The 15,246-nt window shown below is 43.8% G+C and overlaps 1 protein-coding gene across 1 annotated transcript in view; it reads right to left on the reverse strand.

Annotated features, from left to right (window-relative positions):
- cadm4 (cell adhesion molecule 4) overlaps nucleotides 1-10,837 on the reverse strand; it is a 218,695-nt gene extending 207,858 nt beyond the window's left edge. Inside the window, exon 1 of the mRNA XM_086079369.1 lies at nucleotides 10,455-10,837. Within this exon, the coding sequence (XP_085935495.1) occupies nucleotides 10,455-10,527 (73 nt within the window). The 5' untranslated portion in view covers nucleotides 10,528-10,837. The remainder of the gene's footprint in view (nucleotides 1-10,454) is intronic.
- Nucleotides 10,838-15,246: the final 4,409 nt, after the last annotated feature.

Consider the following 15,246-nt stretch of genomic DNA (forward strand, 5'->3'; position numbering starts at 1 on the left):
CTAACCAGGCTGTCTGCAAATGTTGGCAACATTTTAAGACCTTTTTAAGGTCTCACCCTCATTGGATAAAGCCATTAAGAGTGAGTAATATGGGCCCAACATTATCCCATGATATTTATGGAAATTATAAGATACGGACCTCCCTTTGTAAATCGCAGTTCCCTTTCACGGATTATACGTTAGCTTGCGATTTGGAATCATTTTACATTTAATAAAAAGAAGCTTAAGTGCAATGTGCCGATTGTAAAGCACAACTTGCACAATTGACACAATTACAAGTCTAAAGTCAAATAAACATGATTAGCTAATTGAATAGAACCCTGCCAACAACTGTAATCCACAACAGGTGGTTCGGATAGCGGGAGGATGGAAAACAGCCGCTGATGTTCTGTCTTTTGCTTTACAGATTCAACAATTACAAAAATCGAATAAACACAAGCGCATTTGTTCGGCCGATCTGCCGACGGCGTCAACTGCTGCCGTTGCTTTTCACATGCAGCGGCTCAAGCGTTAGCCAGTTGACAGCCGACCAACTTTACGTCCTCCTCGACCGACGCGCGCATTCAGCATCACAGATACTACAGTGAATAAAACTTTGGAGACCCCAATTAGGCAGAAATCTAAACTATGTGTGAACTGATGTGGAATTATGTACTGAACAAAAAAAAAAGGTGAAATAAGTGAAAACATGTTTTATATTATAGATTCTTCAAAATAGCCATCTTTGCACTGGTTACTTTTTTTTGCATACTTTTGGCATTCTTCCGTCTGGGAACTCCTTAAAGACTCTTTCAGGGTGAAGCTCATCGAGAGAATGGCGAGAATGTGCAAAAAAGTCATCAGAGAAAAGGGTGGCAATTTATTGATGTATTTATGTTAGCATTTTCACCTTTTTTTGTCAAGTACATAACTCAAAAAAATGTGTTCCGATAGTTGTCGTCATAATTTGGATGCTTTCAGTGAGAAACCACAATATGTACATAGTCATGAAAATAAAGCATAGTATTGAATGGTGTGTCCAAACTTTTGGCCTGGACTGTAAAATAACAAATCACGACTTTACTCGTCTTGGCAGGGAAGCTCAAACGTTGACTTTAAACGTCATGGAAACCACTCGGAATGCTCACCCGGTGTTTTATCGGACCCTGGATCCAATAAAGAAGCCCCTTCGTCTGCTGAGCCTTCTTTTCATTTCTGACAGACCTTAAACATCAGTCGGTGTTGACCTCCAAACGAAGACGCTGTTGAAGTGGTGTTGCGGCGGGATTCCAGCTTTTACGGATTTGTCCCCTCTCGCTGAATACGACACATCGGCTGATGGTTTTCGAGGAAGGCCGCTTGCTCGGGGGGGACGTGAAAATGAGCAAGGACGCAACCTTTCGCTTGTTCTCCGAGTCCAAAAAAGAAAAACGGACCAAGTCGACGTCCTTGGCAACCTACTTGAAAAACTTATGCTGGAAAGAAAGGAGGGTGGGGGGGGGAGGAGCCATTTGTGACCTGAAAGCGGCACGTAGGGGACGACATCTATCAACGTTAAGGATGGCGCGAGCTGCCCTGTCTGGGGAATTGTAATGGCGAGGTGATGAGATGGCGGCCATAAAGCACGCGCGGCCGCGTTAGCTACGGCTTGATTAGCGACGCAACATTTCGCCAATGCGCAATTAAATGAACGGCCAACGGAGACGGAGGCCTTCAATTAGCAGCTGATATCTGCCGCGGCGGCCATCAATCGCTCAATCCCGTCCCGTCTCGTCTCGTCAGTTCTCCGGGAGGACCCGATTCAGATCACGTGAGCTGGCAGGACGAGCAGCGAGGCGGTCAACAAAAAGACATCTATCGGAGAGCATTGGCTTAACATTTTCATTTGCTCAGTGACCTCGCTCAAAATGCAATTTGCTCAAATGTCAAATCAATTTTCCCCATTGAAATGATTTGAAATGCCAGTAATTCGTTCCATCACCCAAAAGATCAACACGCCAAAATTTGGGCAGAGTTAATAAAGAAAAATGGAAATGTACTGTATAAAGAAGAATAAAACACAATAAACATGTATTATGAAGCGTAATTACAGTACACAATGTAGTACTACACCTTTAAGGGGTGTGGCCTACATCAGGGGCTGGACTCATTTCACATTTGTGCGTTGAGGCCTTCATGATATTAAAACGTGAAGTTTGTAAGCTTTCACGAAACACAGATTTGTGCGCTTGTCCTGTCCAATTAACATCTGAAAGTGCACCGTGACCGTGTCTCTCCTTGCCCACATGGGATGGCATCATGGCACCTTATTGCGCTCAAAACTGGCTTGCAACTTTACTGCACGCAAGAAAAAGGAAAAGAAAAACAAAATCTCCAAAAACCTATGCAATGGGTTAAATGCATTTTTTAGGTCAAAAGTTCTCGGACCTCATACGTTGATCAGCAGTTCACATTGGATTCAAGAGTGGAATCTCTAAAGTGGAATTCAACCTCAAGTCGGACATTTTGCCATTTTTCTGGAGTACGAGTTCCATTCCTTTTTTTTTATGTGAACCAGACAAAGGGGACTTTACGGAAGCCACATTGAAGACTTTTAGGTCTTAACCTTTTTAAGGCCAGCCAATTTGAATATAAAACCTCCGCCTCATTGGATATGATATCACACTTGGGTGTTATGGCCGCAATTTTTATCACAATAAATGATGAGATACAACATAAAACGTTTATAGTGTTTGTGCAGGATAAAAGTTTCCTTTTGATGGAAAATCACATTGAAGACTTTAACACCCTTTCAGGACACCTGACACAGAGGAAATATTTGGTGACAAGGAAAAGAAGCAGAAATGAACGTTTTTTGCGACGAAAAGGGCGCGTTCGAGATCAGCGTTTGGCATTTTGGGGCGACAACACGATTCATTTGAAATAACAAACACGCACGCAGAAATGTAGATTAGAAATGACAAATTCCATTTCTATTTCTTCCAATGGGAAAACAGCTGTTTTTGTTTTTTTACATTTTTGTTGTTGTTGTCATTGAAAATGTCTCACACTGGCACAAACGCTCTTACGCGACCCCCTGCCGTGTCTCAAGCAGACATTGGGAATTCCGAGGCACTCGCGTGGGAAGCTGGCGCGGGATGACAACGGTCTTATCAACGGGACAAGCGCTCCGAAAACAATTACGAATCACGCCGGACGCTCGCGGGCAGATTAAGAGAGAATCCCAGAAAAACACATCAGCGGCACTAAACGCCGCAGTGAGGAAGTTGAGCCTCGTCTGAGTAATCGAGCCATAAAATCCTCCGGGGGGGAACAAAAGCCGTCCCACGATGAGCTGCGAGATTCTCTCAGTCATGACTTTGCCCGTGTTGCGAAATGCTCCAACTTGTTTATGGGGCTCTCGCGGGGCCGCCCCGTCAGGACCCTTTCATATATTCCGTCAGTTGATCAAAACCGGGCAGCACCGAAAAAGTCCAATTCTCCTACACAGAGTCAAGTGGCATGACCACAAAACCAGTTCCTTCCCCCAAAACAGGATGTAGGAATATATATATATATAAACCATCATACCAAACCGGGCCTTGACCGTACACAAATAATAAACGTGCTTAATACTTACGATCGGCTGCGCCAAACCGTTTTTCAACAGATGTGGCAAAGGGGGCGGGGACACGCAACACATCCCACACCGCAGGATTAGCACTCGGGATATTTCAGATCACGGAGGGGAAAATCTTAACACACCACACAAACTGCACGACAATTGCTCTGGATTTTTCTGATCCAGGAGGGGGGGGTGGGGGGGGTGAAGAGCCAAAGTCATTTTCAAGCAACTGCTGGAATCGGACAGCCGGACCGCAGTCACAAATTCGGAATTTTGTTCCCCAATATATTTAAAAAATAATTTTTAACATTAAGAATTTTTTCCTTCTTGTTGAGACAGAATTTTTGAGGTTAAAACAAGCAAAGAAAACAATTCCAATCCAGTTATAATCGGCGTCAATAAATATCCGATTTGCACTATTCACCACCATTAGCAATGGTCAAGAACACAAGATGGTAACAAAGCACTCATTTTGTCTAAATGAAGCTCCCCAGCACCTAGATGCCACAAGATGGCGCCAAAAGAATGCTTTTACATTACACAGGGCACAAAATACGGAAGACCCCCCCCCCCCCCCCACACACACACACACACACACACAAAAATATCAAAAAATATGCCACGCCAAAAATGAATCCCGGGTTGTGGGTAGAGAAAAAAAACACAGTCAACAGCAAAGGATAATCACTTGGGATCTTTCTGATCGGGAAGGGAACAAAAGAAGAAGAAAAAAAAACTTGATGAGCCCACACCCAACGATAATCACTCAAGATCCAAGAGGAAAAATCCGTCTCAAAACACCACAGAATAATCCATCAGGATCATCTTTCTTCCATCGCAACAGCGGCAAGATGCGCGTTTCCTTCTCGAGGAAGGCAATTGCGTATTCCTCTCAAGTTGCTGCCTTGAGGTGGCGAGCGGCAGGCCAGTGGCGGCTCGCAGCCCGAGAAGACCCCCCCCCCCCCCCCGCTCAGTCGAATTAAATTGTTGACAAGTTTATTTGTGGGCGAATGATCCCTCCGAGGTTTGGATCAAAGGATAAAACCTCGGCTCCCGCCGCAGTCTGCCGGCGCACGACCAACAAAAGGCAGCGGCGCCGTAGCGGGAAAGTGAAGGGAAGGCAATTTTGAACTCTGCCGATGCAATCTGACAAGCATCGAACGCGGCACGCCGACGCTCGTCAGGAGGTGAGCACTCCTCCGTGACAACAAAGTCAAGGCGTGTTCCTCAACATGCCGTCACGTTGCACCGCGCGGAAATGCCGTGCGCCAATTACCGGCAAGTTCGTTGCATCCAAGTGAAGAAATAAAAGGTTCCATTTGAACTGCGTTGCTAACCAAAACAGCAGCGCCGAAGCGCGGAAATCTCGTCTCGTGGATTTACGAGCGTAGATTTGCAATGCGCAGTATTAAAAAGTGGATCTTGGGTTTACGTGGAGGCCAAGGACGGAATTGGGATTCCTGAAACGGTGCCGGCCGCTCAAGCAGGATTTGTAAAAACGACACTCGAGTCGAGGTACGAGTAACTTCATAGGAAATGGCTTCAGTAAAAAGTGAAGTCATCTTGGAGAAAATTATTTGAGTAGAAAAGTTCAATCATTTTGTAGAATTCAAGTAGAAATCTTAACGTTTCTGCTTGATTAGAAAGGAGAAATTAATTCATCGTGATTATTTTTGGTAATAATTGAAATCACGATGAGGACGATTGTTTATTTTTGCTACAAAATGTTTCAACGTGAAACGGTAAAATTATGCAAGATCCTTTTCGAGGAAACTAAATGTATTAAATTGGTTATTTTAAAAAAAAAAGTGCAAATGTATAACTCAAACAAGTCAAAATTATTGTTAATATGTTTTGTGGTTTTATTTTTACAATTGTGCTGATTTTTGGAATTGCGGAGCATAATCATTGAAATTGGCTTTGCTTCAATTCTGCAGAAATCCCCAGGGGTGTTGCATTCTGGTATGTTCAATATGTGCCAGGGTGGCATTTCTGCTACCACCTAAAAAAAAAAGAAGAAGAAAATTTTTTAAAAATCAAAATAAATCCATGGACGTGTAGGAGGAGCTAATGAAAATGATGCAAGTAATCATGAAGTCATCATTTTTGTTTGGCCTGACCTGAATTCCAATATGTATTTCAAATAAAGGCTCCCCCCCCAAAAAAGTGCCCCCCCCACCCCCCTAGCTGCGCTTGAATAAGTGTATGAAGTGAATTATAAAAAATAAATTTAAAAAAGGGAAAATATGATATGTGCATACTTCCATTTCTCCATATTTTTGCATTAGCATGTGTATGGGGACACGCCGCGTCTGCCATAATTGGTATTCAAATCTCATCACACAGAAAGCAGAGCGCCCAAGCGAGGTCCAAATATAACGCGCGGGGATTGCGGGTTGGTTCTCGTTGCAGGCGTTCAAAGCAACAAATGGTGATGATTTCACGTGTGGCGTGATAAGAAAGAGGTACTGATGGAGGCACAAAATGGTGGCAAGGAGGTGTGGGGGGGGGGAATACAGATGTGGGCGGGGGGGGGGGGGGGCGGAAGTTATTAATTGTGGGCGAGCAGAGGAGGCGGAGTCGCTGGCATTTGTTTCAGAAATGTTGGCCCCGGGCTTCCGTGAGGGCGTGCGTGCGTGCGTGCGTGCGTGCGTGCGTGCGTGCGTGCGTGCGTGCCTCAGGGCTGCCCTTTAGGCACACTGTCATGCAAGCCGCAGCGCTGCCTCCATCTTGCTCATGCCATCGTCGTCACATTCTGCACATGCGGAAATCGTGCAACTGCCAATGCGGAGGCAACTGGAAAATACATGGAGACGGATTTGAATACTTCTCTGCAAATACGGCGAACGTACTTGTAGGCTAACTGCTAAATAAAAAAAAAAAATTTAGCCTTCATTATACCAGTACGGTTGAAAATGATGTAGCCAAACTGTATATTGGTAACTTTTTATGATTTATTATGTCTGCAGACGGTGCATGATTTCCATTGCATGCGCAAGTCAAAACCCTGTAGCATTATGGGGGAAAAAAATGCTACATTTTTAGCACGTATTTACAAATATACGTTCAAATATATTTAGACTTGAGCAACCGTACGTTTCCATCAACTTTGTTGTGGATAAACACTTTTGGGATTATTTATTCGAGCGTCAATTTCGTTTCTGCCTGGTGACATTTTCAGAAGCACTATTGTTGCGGAAATCGGAAAAAAACGCCATCTTGCGTGAGAGAAATCAACACAGTGGAGTCAGTCGAGTACGCTGTTGAAATAGATGAACATTCGAGTGGCAGTTGTCAGAGCCTTTCCTATCCTGACACTAAAACTGCAGGTCTGCTTACCCTTTGGGCCTTGACATGATCAGTATTCCCTCGCACATTTGCAAATTTTTTGATATTTTTGTGTGTGTGTGGGGGGGGGGGGTCTTCCGTATTTTGTGCCCTGTGTAATGTAAAATAAGTATTTTGGCGCCATCTTGTGGCATCTGGGTGCTGTGGAGCTTCATTTAGACAAAATGAGTGCTTTGTTACCATCTTGTGTTCTTGACCATTGCTAATGGTGGTGAATAGTGCAAATCGGATATTTATTGACGCCGATTATAACTGGATTGGAATTGTTTTCTTTGCTTGTTTTAACCTCAAAAATTCTGTCTCAACAAGAAGGAAAAAATTCTTAATGTTAAAAATTATTTTTTAAATATATTGGGGAACAAAATTCTGAATTTGTGACTGCGGTCCGGCTGTCTGATTCCAGCAGTTGCTTGAAAATGACTTTGGATCTTCACCCAGCCTGGCTCCGTATCAACAAACAGTTCGCTCACAGATGCATTTTTTAAAAAATACGCTTATAGCAAAAGATGTATTTGGCGGTTTAATTTCACACTTGACGGGTAGCCAGACACTCCGGAGACCAAACTATTTGTACACAAGCAATTAAAACGTACATTTCCATAATAACATACGGCCCCTTAAGCGCTATTGTTCTTTGGATGCGCCAAACTAAAAAGGTAGTTTGGGTTTTTCCTTACGCGACATAACAGAGATGGCTGCCAAGTCTTGCTTATTGAGGACCCCACATGCACATTTCACTCCATTTTCACTGCCTGCGGGTGCAACGAAAATCACGGCGGGCCCGTCTGGCCCGTACGCGCGTCCACCTCCGAGCCGCCATCAGCGAAAACCCTCAAGATTGCTTCAAATCATTTCATCCTTTCCCTCACGATATAAATGCATATGATTCACATAGAGACCACCTTTTTGACCCCCCTTGCCAATCCTTCCCCCCCCCCCCCCCCCCCAACTCTCCTGGCCTGTCAGTGACTAGATTAATGACAGTGATCAGCAAGCAATACCCCCCCCCCCCCCCCCCCAGCAGAGGTTGCCAGCAGGTGACGCAAAAAAAAAAAAAAAAATGACGCCACTGTAAAGTACATGCAAGCGACGGCACGGCCAATTTCAGAAAGATGCACACACACACACACACACACACACGCACACGCACACTTTTGCATGAGACATAAACGCCTCCACGCTCATGCATATAAATCTTCACTGCATCACTCCTGGGGGCTCGCGCACACGCACACACATAGGAGGGGATCAATCAATACGCAAGCTATAATCGGACCCGCTTGGCATGAGAGCAGCTGCTGTCGGGTCTTCCGCCTGCACAGCAGCAGCAGCGTGACAATAAGAAACCTCGCACTTTGAACCAGCCCGGCGGGGGGAAAACAAGCATCAGGGGCAGACGTTTTTTATTTCCGCCGCAACATATTTCCTCAAATAGTGGCCGACGCGTGTCAGCCACAAAAAAAAAACACGCATCCCTCATATAAATGCCGCCTTTTATCCCATCAAAGAAGAAAAATGGACAAAAAATTTGTAGCAGCTCTGGTTCACTGACTGTTGCTAACCAAAACAGCAGCACCCACCAAAGTGCATAAACAATCTTTCGGGTGAATCGATTGTGAAGACCGATTCATCTTTTGGTAAACTGCCATGCGGTCAGTCCACAATGTTGATCAAACAAAATCGCCACATGCATCGTTCAATTATGAAGAAATAAACGCCTCCCTCAAATAAATGCCCCCTTTTATCCCATCAGAAAAGAAAAACGGTCAAACTTGTCATCTCTCTTTCACTCTCTTTTTCACACACACTGACAATGTTATTCAAACGTTCAGTTACAAAAAAATAAACGCCTCCCTCAAATAAACGCCCCCTTTTTCTCCATCAGAAAAGAAAATGTTTTAAATGTGTCATTCTCTCCATGCATGGCGGCTCTTTTGCACACACTGACAATGATGTTCAAAAAGTGACCATGTACATCTTTCAATGACAAAAAGTAAATTCCTCCTTCAAATAAATGTCCTTTTTTTATTCCATCAGAAATGATAAACGGATAAACGTGTCATGTTTTTCCATTCATGGCGACTCTTTTTCACCCACACTAGCAATATTGTTCAAACAGTAGCTATGAATGTCATTCAATTACAAAAAAATAATCGCCTCCCTAAAATAAATGCCTTCTTTTACCCATCTGGTAAAAAAAAAAAATGGTAGCACCCGTAACGATCTTATCGACATATCAATTGCTTGCAGACATGAAACAGCAGCACTTCATTTCGCTATCCATCCATCCGTTATCCAAGGCGCTTACTTCCATCTTATTTTTGCTCGTACATTCGGTTCCAAAAGTATTGGGACGTCACACTGCTTTCCCTTCCGAGGTGTTTTCTGCGCATCGCTCGCCAAACACTTACGAACTCGCCGCGGAGCGCTTCACAGCGCAGATGGACAATAACTCGAAGCAAACGGTAAAAAGCAGCCAAAGAGTCCATCCTTCCATTTACAAGCACACGGCAAAAAATAAAATAAACGCCACAAGCATGAGTGAGAAAAACGCAAACCCTTTAGCAACTTATGTTTATTTCGGGACCGACCTCACCCGAGGAGCCATCTTTGTTACTTTTCTCATAATCGGAGCCCATTCACAGCTTTGGGAGAGTTACTTGTGCTAAACAATCAAAAGTACTTTGTTACGTAATCCATGTACAATAATTGTATTTCATTTGAATAGTAGCTAAATTCAAAAAGACAAAATAAACACAATATCTTTTTTTTTCTTTTTTACTAAAATGTACCTGTAATCTGATGGCATGTTTTTTTTATGTAATTATACACAGTAAATTTTATTTTGAAAAATACTATATTTGGTCCCAGTCTAAACGGAGTAAAGTTTATACTCGGAAGAGAGTCAAATAAGCCCCCCACCGCCCCCCCCAACAGTTTTGGAACAATCCCAGAGCAGCTTCAATGTGCACACGTTACAAACTATAGCGTAAAAGACGTTTTTTTGTTTTCTATAACATATTTCTTTCTCATAATATCACTTCATTTTTTTTCCCCCTCCAAAACGTGTTTGCAACTTGCAAACTCCACAAAGGGCAGAATATTCGAACCTGACGCCTCTCAACTGACGTGCTAGAACCACCGCCACAAATGCAACACAACCAAAATGCAAAAAGTAAAAAGGTGCGCCTAAAAATGATTGCGTTCTTAACGCCAAACCGTCGCACGCCGACAACACGGTTGTCTTGCTCGCGTGCGTGCGTGCGTGCGTGCGTCTGAAGGTGCACAACCGTCCTGCGTGTGCATCGGAATGAAAATCTCCTCCGCCTTTCACTTTACTTGGCGTTGGAGGAGCGCAAGTCGCGACACGCGAGTCAAGTGCACTTGACAGCCCGCGCAGGTGTCGCGAGTAATTTTGGCTCCTCGGCGCAAACTTGCACGCGGAAGAGAGAAAAGAAAAGAAAAGAGAAGAGAAGAGAAGAGAAGAAAAGCAAAGCGAGCCAACGAGCGAGCAGCGTCTTACCGGCGTGCGCCAAACAAATCACGGCGATGGCGACGAGGGGGACGCGGTACTTCCACACGGACGCCGACGCCATGGTCGAGTATTCCTCTCGTCGTCGTCGTCTTCTTCTTCTTCTTCTTCTTCTTCCTCTTTTTCTTCCTCTTGCTCCCGGCGGCGGGTCCGCGTAATTCCTCTTGGCTTTTTGCAGGACGCTGTAAGAGTCAGTCAGTCAGTCGCTCGCTCGCTCCGGCTGGGCTGGCGCGCACTCGCGGGGTGTGCGTGCGTGCGCGCGTCCGTGTGCGTCCTTTCTTGTGGTTGCGCGCGCGCCCACGCCCACTTTCTCTCTCCGTCAACACGAAAGCTGAGCAGGGAGCAGGACCCGGTGACGGCTCGGGCCGGTTTTTCCTGGTGCTGACTTTTAACAACAACCTCGCGCGAGGCAGAGCCGGGAGGGGGAATAATTGGCACCAATGAGCACCCCCCCCCACCCCCATTCGCACCCCCCTCCCCCTCCCTCCCTGAAATGTGACTGATCGGCCTGTGTTAATGTTACAATGCAAATAAGCAATTTATTGCTACGATATTCTAAGCGCTAGAGGTTATTTTTCTTGATATACTTTTGCAAATATGCATTAAAAGTGCACAGGGCTTATTAAAGTCAACAGTGACGTCATGGTTCCGACCCATAGGCGGTCAGCCAATTAAAAGCTTCAGCACAAAGTGGTGATCTGTAATAAAAACAGTTTTATATGATGTTATTTTTTTTATGTCTTCTGTTTTTTTGTGTGTGTTTATTTTTTTTTACCAATTGTTATAAACGCAGCGTTTTTCAAAGCTGTATCTTTGGCGCCCTCCACAGGCCACATCGCGAATAGCGTCAGCTCTCTGTCTTCTTGTCCAGTTCAGGGATACTCGATTTACGACGCGGCTTGCGACGTAAGAAGAACTTGTAAGATATAAATATGAAACATATCAAACCAAAGTTACAATTTATGTAATTCTGTGACAAGCTAATATTTCTATTTACTTGTACTGTGTATCAAATCTGTTTTCCTCATTGAAATAAATTAACCATTATACAAGACAAGAAAACTTTGTGAGTGTTTTTAATAAATAAAATATATATATAATACAAATGGTGTCAGAAAATAGCATCACTGGTTTCACAAGATTTATTTCAAACCCAAACGTGGAGGACCATAAACGAAAGCAGGATGAATCTTGAAAAAAAACATTTTCATTTTCAAAAACACGTGGGAAAATAAACATTGAATGGAAAAAAAAAAAGGTCCCAAAAATCAAGATTCAAATGAGCAAATATATGTAAGAAACAAAACGCTGATTTCAAAACGTGAAACCAAACTAAAATTTCAAAAGTCCCAAAATATGTTTTACCCTTCGACGTCAACAAAAACATCCCGCGACGTTTGCTTCGTTCAGTGCGTGAGGAGAGGCCAGGACAACTCATGGTTGCTCACAATGCCCTGGGCATCCGACACTTCCTTGCCAGGAAGATCATAACCGTGCTCGCTGCAACGTGCCGACTCACCCGACCCGGCTGTGAAGTGGAGATTGTCAATTATTGCACAAATGGCGTTTAAGTTAATAATATCAAACACAAAAGGGGCAAATGTGCTCTCCCGTGTGTTCTGGCATGTCCGCTGGGTTCGAGCGACCCCGTTGTCGTTCCTATTGATCCTTGAGGTCCTTAAGTGGAACCCTCAACAAACCCCGTGTGGAATCTTTTATTGTCACCACATCAGCAACATTAACCTCCGCCTCTCCCAAAAATAAATTCCTCATTCTTTTCCTCCTCGTCATCCCCTCTGTGAGTGTTTGTTTCTTTTTTGGCAGGGAGCCCCCCCCCCCCCCTAGCAGATGGGTCATTGTCAGAGAGTAATGAGTGGCAAACACCTGCTGTGGCGCGCTAAACTCCTCTCCTTCACCCCCAGCCGTGTGCCGCAGCATATGCGGCGGGCGCACACAAAACAAAGTGAGCGTGACGCCGGCAGCTTTGGCAGCCGCGGCGTCGCCGTTACGCGCGCCCCGAGTCTCCTGATGGGCCTCCGGTCGGAACCACGGCTCGGAAAGGAAAAGCCTCGATGATGTCATCTCCACAGTCGTGGCAGATGGATTGTTTCATTTGACAAAAAAAAAAAAAGAGTGAACATCCTTCTTCGTTTCTGTTTAATGAACTTGGATTTTGGAGAAGAGCGCAAGTGGAGGGCAAAATGGCGTCCCGGTGTGTGCACAGGTGGAGTTTTCTTCCTCTCCATATTTTCATAGACGGGCGCTGCAGTTAGAAATTTGTGCCGTTGTGGGAGTGAACACAACCGACGTGATCGACGTGATTCCCGGCCAATCAAAGCAGCTGTACACTTGTAAAAATGTGCAGTACTAAGGGAGTTTTAAAAAATTCGATTCAGTGATACATCGCACAATTCTCGTATCGATTCAATATGCGGCCGAATTGATGTTTGAACATCAATTTTTGATTGAAATATTCAACAAAACGTCTTACTTAGGGTTTACACATGGAAGAATGTTATATTAATGGAACATTAAGCCTTAATATTTTGATTTCAATTTCAACGATTATGTTTACAACTGTAAACATATTCATGTTGACGATATTGTCCAGTCGGTTAAAAAAAGAATCATATCGCAATATTGTGAAAAAAAGCTTCAATTCATCAAGAGAAAATACGTAATGTACTTTATACTTTAATACATTTGACCACTTTCATCTTTATTTTCATATTTTATCTAGGAATATTTAAATGTTCTTGGTCTGTAACCTAACCTTTTTTTTTTTTTGTAAAACCATCCACTGATTCCGGTTCTGAATCTTTACAGTAAACAATAACAACATAACATTTTATTTATTTTTTTATCCATCCTATACATAAATGTATTCTACCCTGAAGCTCTTTTCTACAGGTTCATCCACAGGGCAGCACGAAGGTGAAAAGGTCACCGTTCAGCACGCGTTCATTGCAGCCGCAAGTTGTGCGGCGCCGCATGAAATCCCTCCGAAAATAATCCCCCTTTTTTTTTTCCTGCCGGTCCAGAGTCAAAGCCTTTTGGACCGTATAGCCGACTTCCACGGGTCGCTTAAGAAATAGAACTTCTTGAAGACTTTGTCCGAGCACCCCCGAGGCGTTAAGCTACAATAAGTCTGTATGGTTTGAGAGGAGAAAACGTACAGTATACGGCACGTAAAACATTCAGCCGTGCACAGCCGGCGCTTGAATAATCAGTTTAATAACATTATCCCGGCAGTGCGCAGACACGCGGGCCGTTAATGAAGTGTCGGCGTTAAACTGCCACTTCGGCCCCGTTTATTAACGGCGGCCTACGGTCAGCCACGCACTGATAATAAAAGCCAACATAACTTCAGCCGGCAAGCATGATGAAACCATCCGCAGTGCCGGCACGGCACGCTCATGTTAATAAGCGGCGGCGGCGGCGACGACGACGACGACGACGACCAAGGCTTGGTGGGAAACGGAAAAGATGAACTTGTGGTCCGTGACGGTTATTTTGGGGGAGGAGGGGAGAATTGCAACAAAGCTCATTTAGTTGAGCTGCCTGCACTCCTAATAAATGGGCGTATTTTCAAGGGTACCTGACTTTTCTACAAAGTGTTATTTGCACCCAGACTATTTATGTGCGACTTTCCATTAGCTACACTTGCGCACACATCTAATAACATCCGATACGCGAGACTGAGGAACGATGCTGCCTGCACCAAAATAATAATGCTCACTTTGAGTGGCACGCTCAGTGGGCTATTCGTTACTTTAGTAACAGTTAGTCAGCCGTGCAGTCAATCAGTTAGTCAGTTGGTTAGAATCCAGAATTAGCCTGCTAACTAAGGGATGGCAAAAAACGAACTGCAAAAAACATAACTGTTAGTTAGTTAGTTAGTTAGTTAGTTAGTTAGTTAGTTAGTTAGTTAGTTAGTTAGTTAGTTAGTTAGTTAAAACTAATAAGTAACATGCTTACTAATGGCTGAACATACAAACAAAATGCAGTGGTGTTCTGCAAATAACACAACCATTAGTTAGCTAGCTAGCTTGCAGCGTGCTAGAACAAGGAAGTAGCCTGTTTTAACTAGCAAGAGCTAACCAGCATGACTAACAGATGGACCCAAAAAAAGTAAAAGTGGTTCTCTGTGAATAGCACAATAATTGGTTCATTAGTCAAGTGTGTAAGTTATAACCAGAAAGTAGCCTGCCGCTAACTAGTTAGTTAACCAGCTAGAACCAGGAAGTAACCTGGTAATGGCTGGACATGCATTATAAAGAGTGGTGCTCTGCAAATAGCGCAACCACTAGTTAGGTAGACACCTTGCTAGAACCAGGAAGTAGCACAACAATTGGTTCATCAGCCAGTCTGTCAGTTAGTTATGATCAGGAAGTAGCCTGATATTTAACTAGTTAGTTATCTGGCAGCTGGAACCAGGAAGTGACTGTTAACTAATGGAGGATTAAACAAGCAGAAGAGTGGCACCCCACCAATAGCAATAGTTAGTTAGTTAGTTAGTTAGTTAGTTAGTTAGTTAGTTAGTTAGTTAGTTAGTTAGTTAGTTAGTTAGTTAGTAGGATTGTAGCCAAAAGTCTATTTCTACTGAATTTTTCGGCAGTACTGCCATATTTCATTAACATAGACTAAATCGTATCGTATCGAATCAATTGTAGGCCAATTCTCATTTTGTAGTTTACTTCCTCAATTTTGGTGCAGATCAAGGAATTCATTTTTCGTTTTCACAATTACAGTCCACTCGGGGCAAGTGAGACAGCGACTCACC

This window comes from Leptonotus elevatus, chromosome 6 (genome assembly GCF_054856555.1).
Source record: "Leptonotus elevatus isolate MCC_2025b chromosome 6, RoL_Lele_1.0, whole genome shotgun sequence".
In the NCBI taxonomy this organism is placed as follows: domain Eukaryota; kingdom Metazoa; phylum Chordata; class Actinopteri; order Syngnathiformes; family Syngnathidae; genus Leptonotus; species Leptonotus elevatus.